The sequence below is a fragment of the Melanotaenia boesemani genome, chromosome 23, assembly GCF_017639745.1.
Source record: "Melanotaenia boesemani isolate fMelBoe1 chromosome 23, fMelBoe1.pri, whole genome shotgun sequence".
Lineage (NCBI taxonomy): Eukaryota > Metazoa > Chordata > Actinopteri > Atheriniformes > Melanotaeniidae > Melanotaenia > Melanotaenia boesemani.
In genome coordinates this window covers 11,147,095-11,155,512 of record NC_055704.1, presented here as the reverse complement: position 1 = coordinate 11,155,512, position 8,418 = coordinate 11,147,095, and the positions used below count along the sequence as shown (strand labels likewise).

General features: G+C 39.4%; 1 protein-coding gene across 1 annotated transcript; it reads left to right on the top strand.

Annotated features, from left to right (window-relative positions):
- Positions 1-836: 836 nt before the first annotated feature.
- On the top strand, positions 837-7,541 carry LOC121634547. The gene is made up of 6 exons (XM_041977252.1): positions 837-1,550; positions 3,834-4,050; positions 4,275-4,507; positions 4,617-4,877; positions 4,959-5,065; positions 6,004-7,541. The coding sequence occupies exons 1-6, from the start codon at positions 895-897 to the stop codon at positions 6,252-6,254; spliced, it is 1,725 nt and encodes a 574-aa protein (XP_041833186.1). The 5' UTR covers positions 837-894; the 3' UTR covers positions 6,255-7,541.
- Positions 7,542-8,418: the final 877 nt, after the last annotated feature.

Below are 8,418 nucleotides of genomic sequence, written 5' to 3'. Positions count from 1 at the left end.
ATTGAAAGTAGCCGAAGTCAGGCAATAACAAAGGATTCCAGTGTGTACAGTCTTTCAAAAGACAAAGATCCCATCACCACTAAGGAGCTCATGGTCCTCCATGAGTTCGGCCTCAGCATCATGTTCGAGGTAGAGAAGAAGCCTGAGATCTGCCTCGATGCTCTCCTTTGTTTTGTTTTTGGTGTTCTCCAGGTAGCAGCAGGGGTTCTTGTTTGTGCTCTGTCAGCAGGTACCGCCAGTCAGTTTGGATTTGGACTGATCAGTGAGGGGGTATCTGACATGATTGATGGGGCTAGAGGCATGATACAAGGAAGCTTTGACTGGGCCGAGTGGGCAATCTCTAAAGCCATCAGCATTGGAGTGTCTCTGGTCTTTGGCGGATTGGGCAAACTGAGCAAAGCATTCAAGGCTGTACGTAGTGGGACAAAAGGCCTGATTACTGGGGCTAAGAGTTCCTCTATCATCACAACAAAACAGTGTTTTAAACAAGCAACAAAGTATGCAGTTCAGGAACTGGGGAAGCAAGGATGTGCCGCTGCTCTGAACTATGGTGTTGACAAAGGACTCACAGCTTTGTTCCAAACCATTCTGAAGGAGGCCTTTGAGAACAAAGTGTTGTCATTGGTGAGAGCTAATGATAACCTGGATAAGGTTCTCAAAAACTTCATCTGCTCTGGAATACCAAAGACTGCCATTGAACAGGGTTTTGATGACTTCAAAATTGACAAAGAATGTGAAGAACACATTCGTCAGTCAGTGGTCGAAATGACAGAAAGGATCATTCCTGATCTCATGATGGACTGCACTATGGTTGATGAGGTTCTTGACAGACTTTCACAGGTCTGCGGTGCTGTAGAACAACACGTAAATAAACAGAAAGAGCTGCAGTTGGCCATGAAGTGTGTGAATACAGCTAAATATATCAAAGATTTTGCACAGATACTCAATTCGTTTCCCACAGAGGACGTCATCAACAACACCTTCATTCCTCAGCTGTTGAAGACCATGAATAAAAGTCTACCACAAGAAAAGTGTGACCAGGATGGAAGACACCAATTATCAGACGTGACGCGTCTTAAAGAGGAACTCATCAGTAACATTGCAGAAAGTGTTTCAAACTCATTTGTTGAGGCTTGTTCCAGACACATGACCTCCGTCGTTACCAGAGCATACATGAGCAAAATAAACCATGCTGTTGGTACTGCTGTTAGCAATGTACTCGGCAGGAGCACCACTCAAAGTTTCTTTGAAAACCAGGTGTATAAGCACCAAATGAACCAGGATTTCCAAAGTCCGAATAAGTCCCTGTCAAAGGCCGACAAGAAGGACTTAGATGGTTACATCAAGGAAATCAGTGATGTTGACCGCCCTGCTACAGCTTTGGACATCCACATCCTCACACAGAGTGACGCTCTTCAAGGCAAAGGCATCAAAGTGGTTACGGTGGACAAACATGGGAAGAAGCTTTTAGAGGATTATTTTCCAGGGAAGGATAGCTCTGCAAAAGACATTGTGCTTCAGCTGAGGAAAGATCCAAAAACTCCACAACAGTGAGTGACTTATAATAAGATGTGATTTTTGATTTAAGGAACATATGTGTTAAAATAGCATAAAACATCTTCCCTTTAGAAGCACAATGAAGAGAAAATGTCTCAGTTGGAATAAATAGAAATGTTTATGTAAAATCTAGATGTGTTGCTGAAGCATGAAAGTCTTTTTCTTTGAACGGGTTCTGGACAGACTTGCTGCTGCTCTAGAACCAGTACTGGTTTGGTTGAGAATCAACCCTACAGCTGTAGAAACCCACTTCTACTGGTTTGAGGTTAAAGCCTGCTTCAGGCCCAGAACCAGAAAGGTCAGGAACAGGTAGCTTATATATCTACAGTTATGACCATGAAAAGTTACAATTGTAAATAACCTGAAGCAGCAAGCAGAAAACACTGATATAGGTTGTACCTTATATTACAGCTTGGTAATAAGATGGTAATATTGATGTAACAGGTTCTTAATGAAGATGTAGTATGTTATATAGCAAGTAATTTCTCAGGTCATAACAGGTATTTGTGTGACAATTTCGGTAATGACACTAAGGTAATAATCCAAAATCTAAAGTTAGAGGGTAACCAGAGGTCAACATCCAAGAGTAAATATGGTGAAATATTTACACCTGACTGGTAAAACTATCCCCTCCCTAAGCCGCCATCTTACCACGGTGGAGGGGTTTGTGCATCCTGAAGATCCTAGAAGCAATGTTGACAGGAGCTTCTTGCCCCTGGTAGTGTCACCCATGGCAAACAGGTCTCTAGGGGATGGACCAGACCAAGTGTGGGTCAGTGACCCATATGATGGAAAACAACTTTGGTTCATGGATTTTACTTGCCTGTCCATGGGTCACCGGGGCCTCCCTCTGGAGCCAGGCCTAGGGGTGGGGCACAGAGGCGAGCACCTGTTGGCCAGATCTTTTCCGATGGGGCCCTGTTGGGTTCAGCCCAAAAGGGTGACATGAATCAGAGTCCTCATCCAGGGCTGGACCCTTTTCCATTCTGGAGTGGCTCCCATTGACAGGCACACAAAGCAGGTGTGGGCAAATTCATTGCGCACCGACTTGGTGCCAGTATGTTGGGGTTTATTCTGGTGGATGATAGCATAGCCTCCATCTGCCTTCTGGTGGGGGATGGACCCTCACGGAGACTTTGTATTTGTAGTGCCTGCATATCTTGGACAGTTGGATGAAGAGAGCACTCTATTGTTGAGGCGGCCAACTAGAGATTTGGCTGTAGGTTCTTTGGTATCTGTTGCAAATTTAATCCCAGACCTTGTTGGTGGACACCAGCAGTGAAGAATGAACGAATCAACCCAGGTGAATTCAGCATGATGATGTTCATTCTCAGAAAGAAAGATAAAAAGAGACGGCGCAGTAGACGAAGGTGGTCTGTAATGACATTAAATACATTCCAGCTTCTTATTTGTTCCTTTTATGGGTTGCATAACAGCTATTTTGCTCAACATTGTACCCGTGGTTTCTGGTGGCACTACTCTATTTGCTCCGTCAGGCTACTTATCCAGAAGGGGTCCCAAAAACTTACCAAATTACATACATATATTACACTGAAGACTGACAAAATGTTCTGTGTCCATCTTCAATTGAGAGAATAAATTAACTTTTAAACACAGCTCTTTTTTTAGTGAGTTTAGTGTAAGTACTCTTACACTGATGATTTTATATTCTTAATTTAGGCTTAGCTGGTAGCTGGAGTTTAACCGTTGTTGACTGATTTCACGTTGCTGGAGTTGCTCATTTTATGAGCTAAGGAAAAGTAAATTCAGCAACTGAGATTATGTTGAGATTTGGTCTTAAAAAATACCTCAGAATGGAGAGCAATAAAACTGAAACCGGAAGCTTCTTGTGTGCATTCCTACATGTAAAAAGCAGAATTACATCTTATTACCAAGCTGCAAAGTCGAACAAAACATTTTTTTTAGTGTTTTAAACAGTACCAAGCTGCAGAGTGACCCAACAGCGAGATGTGAGCTGCTGTCAGCCAGTCACAGTAACCCAAAATGAAGTTCAGTTGTCTTTCTAAGCACATTGATGAAGAATGTTGACTTCTACTGGTGAGTTAGACTGAGATGCTGGTTCAGGTAGTCCAGGTGGAAAGCAGAGATTTAGTTAGGAAAGATGAGTTATTACAGATTTATCTTCATTAGCAAACACCATCCATCATCTGCTCAGTATACAGTACGTCTGGGATACGGTAAATGTTCTTCTTTTCAATCACTCCATTAATTTACATGATTTTCTCCTTTTTATCTGAAATGTTCCTCTTGTATAGGAAGGAGGGATTTCTCTCAAAGGCCGACAAACGGATCCGCGGTGAACAGAAGCCCTACACAGGACATTTTGAACTTTTGAGTCCAGATGGGTCTGTGGTCCCAGTGTATTCAGAGGGTCAAAACTGCCTGTATCATGCTGTTGTCCAGGCAACCAGCAGAAATACAGCTGATCTGAAAGAGCACGCCGCAAGCCTTCGAAATCAAGTCAACAATTCAGTAAGTTCTGTTTATAGATACAAATAATTCTGCATTTATGTTTTATTCTAGAGTTTTTAGTTAAAAGTTATAAGATATCCATGTTTCATCAGGCAGGAAGATGTCTGAAAGAAAAACAGTTAAATACACAAGATTATGCCCTCACAGGCTGCAGACAGATGATTGGAGATCAGGCTCTGTTTCTCATACAAACACCAACTGGTTTTTCTCTCATCACCACTCAGATCCAACAAAACCCACAGAGATACGCAGCAGCTCTGAAGCTGCAGAGAGGATATGAAGCAACATCCAAATCTGCCAGTAAATACTCCATCACTGGAGGAGCAAAAAAGGAAAGAGATGTGATCAAAGAACAATATCAGCAGATGTTGAACAAGATTAGGAATCAAGATACTCGCAAGATCCTTCACACGGACATCACACAGAACAATCTTGGATGGGTTGGAGCATATAATGAGTAAGTTCTGTTTACTGAGAATCATTCGTCTGCTTCATTGAATCGTACCAATACATTAATTAACATAGCTTTGACTATAATGTCATCCTTTAATTTCTTTCTCTTCAAGTGTTAAAGATCTCCGAAAGGAAAAAACAGCAGCAAACACCAAACCTGTGAATGCAGACCACATCCCACCCATAGACTCCTTTAAGAAGGCTCATCAGGAGTTAGCTAGAACAGGAAATTTAGCCAACTTTAAACAACAGCATCCAGGGCTTTATTTACTGATTGATGAAACTGGTAACCGTGGGCTGTGCAGGGAAGTTCTTGAAGAGCATCACAAACGTACCCTGACCTACGGTAAAAGCTCAGAGTCTTGCAGGATCAGGTGAGTTTTTACCTTCATGTATGAGCTGAATTGAAGCATCTTCTCTGTGGATCACTCACTTTCTTCTCTTCTTGTTCGTAGGGAAAAACTCACTGAGGTTATGCTTAGTGGAGATGCAGTTAAACTGATGAAAATGTCAATGATTGTGGCCAATCCAGTGATGTCAGAGTCTCTGAGAAGACAAAAAGGTACGTTAAAGATTAATTTCACTTGGCACATTCGGTCTACTTTACTTATTCCTAGGATTACTTTACCCATTCATAGGATTACTTTACTTGTTCCTAGGATTACTTTGCTCATTCCTAGGACTTCTTTACTCATTCCTGGGACTACTTTACTCATTCCTGGGACTACTTTACTCATTCCTAGGACTTCTTTACTCATTCCTGGGACTACTTTACTCTTTCCTGGGACTACTTTACTCATTCCTAGGACTTCTTTACTCATTCCTGGGACTACTTTACTCTTTCCTGGGACTACTTTACTCAGTCCTAGGACTTCTTTACTCATTCCTGGGACTACTTTACTCATTCCTAGGACTTCTTTACTCATTCCTGGGACTACTTTACTCTTTCCTGGGACTACTTTACTCATTCCTAGGACTTCTTTACTCATTCCTGGGACTACTTTACTCTTTCCTGGGACTACTTTACTCATTCCTAGGACTTCTTTACTCATTCCTGGGACTACTTTACTCTTTCCTGGGACTACTTTACTCAGTCCTAGGACTTCTTTACTCATTCCTGGGACTACTTTACTCATTCCTAGGACTTCTTTACTCATTCCTGGGACTACTTTACTCTTTCCTAGGACTATTTTACTCTTTCCTAGGACTACTTTACTCATTCCTAGGACTATTTTACTCATTTCTAGGATTGCTTGACACATGCCTAGATGAAATGGGCTGCTATCCTCTGGTTTTAACTGAAGTTAATGTGGTGTTCTTTTAGGGTGGAACATTTTTTTCTGTTTCACGTGAATTTACTCTGACACAGTAATACATATCTGGATTCTGGCTGTTTTGTAGTAATCTCACATGTCTGAGTCATGTGACTTTTACATGTTTATTTCTACCTAAATCATAATAAAATTAAATGATCTGTTTTGTAAATATCCAATTTTCTAGGAATCCTCCGACAATACAAGGATGCGGATAATATGCCCCAAGACCAGACAAAACTGTACCACAACTTAGGAGATAATCTTTTAGTGGAAAGATACTCAGCATTAGGAGTCTTAGACAACAATCAGAGAAATCAGCTTTCTAAGTGGCTAGAAAAAGGACAATTGTACTCAGAAAATACTCCGGAGTATAAGGAACTCAAAGAAGTGATCCCACCTTCCAGTCCAACCAACAAAAAAAGAACTAGAGAATAAATGAAGCTGCTTTCAGTTGCTGGGAGTTTTACTTCCATCTCACATGAATTCGGATGCCTTTTAATTGATTTCATGGCTGTTTTCTTTTAAAGCTGTTGCTTCTCGATCTTCAGAGGTTTTTGCTCTGCTGAGATTTCCTGTTGTGTTAAATTGACGATGTCTGTCAACCTAAATCAGCTGGTTTTAAACTAGTTGTTTCAAACTTGTTTAGAAGAGATGTTTTACATGATATGCAAGGGTGGGGTTTATTAGGTAATGTCTAATCTCTAATAATCTTTTCTTTATTTGGGATCATGTTCTGTCGTGTTTCATTAATCACTCATGACTCAATCATTGTCATGATCTTGGTTTTTTGGTTCAGAAGTTTTTTTTCATGTCTGGTTTGATTTAGCTGATTCACTTCACCTGTTTCTTATTAGTCCCTCAGTGTATTTATACACCTTGGTTTTCAGTTTCCATTGTCAGATCCTTGTGGTTTTTTCCCTGTCATGTGATTTCTGTCATTATGGATTTTTGGATTAAATCATTTGTTCCTATATTTGGGTCCTCACCTCTAGGATTTTTGGGATTTAAAAAGGTTTTTGATACAGTAGGACATGAGTCATTGATAATAAATCTTAAGATATATGAGGTGAGAGGACCGCTCTCAGCAACTTTCATTGGTGGCAAAAAGATAAACAAAGCAGGCATACTGCTACCAGCTCAGATTTACAGCTAGCTTTTTGCATAAAAAGAAATAATGCTACATCCATGTTGTTCCTTTGGATGTTTTTATTTATTTTTATTTTATTTTATTTATTTATTTCATACATGGCTATGCACAACAACAAATTATAACAGAACAACAACATCAAAACACTTCTTGTTGCACCACCATGATAGAAAAGGAGCAGGAAGAAGTTAAACTTATAATACCCACCCCTTTCTTAAACAAAAACTCACATATAAATGTTCTGTCGGCTAATTACATGACAAACAAATCAATACTGAAAATCCTTAACATACACATTACAATCCACACAATTTCCGTCATTCGAGTTCATACAAACTAAACATTCTGTTTTTATACATAGTTTTAAACTGAAACTGAATTGAATTCATTTGTGGCTTCATTCATGTCTTTTATAACCTTACCATTGTCATTAATGAAATAGGCAGGCCAACCCATGGATGCAGAGCTCTTACTTACCTTATTTTAAATTTTCCAGGTATCTTTGATATTACTTTTATTTTCCTTTATCTTTGTGTTATAATAATCCCTTTTAGCTTGTCTCAATATACTTGTCAATTTATTTTTATAAAGCTTATATTGATTTAAGCATTCTTTGTTCTAAATGATATGAGATCCTTTTTAATCCTTAAGTTTATTTTTTTTTTTACATGCATTCCTCAAACCCTTTGTTATCCACGGCTTTGTATTATCATTACTTTTATATATATATATTCTATTTTTGGACAATGCTTATCATAAAGTGATAAATAAATCTTTATAAATGTGTCGTATGCTTCATTTACATCTCCTACATAAACCCCATTCCACTTCTCTTTAAGAAGATCTTCCCTAAATTTAGTAATTGCCTCATCAGTTCTTACTCTTCTATATTTATATATTTGTTCCTCTTTCCTTTTCATTAATTGTCAATCACAAGTTACAAAAATGGGTAAAAGATCACTTATATCATTTATTACTAGCCCACTTTTAACATTATTCTCCATGACATTTATAAAAATATTGTCAATCAAGGTTGGCAGACATCTTTTTCCATGTTTCCATGTTCCAGTTCACATCCGGGAAAAAAGGGATTTTATTTTCCAGACCGCCTGCTGACCCTGAACGATGGATAAATGTGTTGCTGCCATCAACCAGTCAAACCAGATAACTGGAAACTGTCAGAGAACGCTCAGCTATGTAGCAGCACTTTGTCGGTGATAAGTTTATAGAAAATGTTTTTTCAGACGCTTTCCAAGTCTACTTATGGTGGGCTGCTCTAATTCTGAACACATTTATGAAAAATGAAGGCAATATATTACTAAAATGCAGCAAACAGCAGGGGTTTAAAGTTATTGCTCCCTGGGACCCGACACTTTACGTTAGCACCGTTGTCCCCAGCCTATGTCATGTCTATCTGTGTTTGTCTGCACTCCTGAGAAAAGAAGGCTAAAG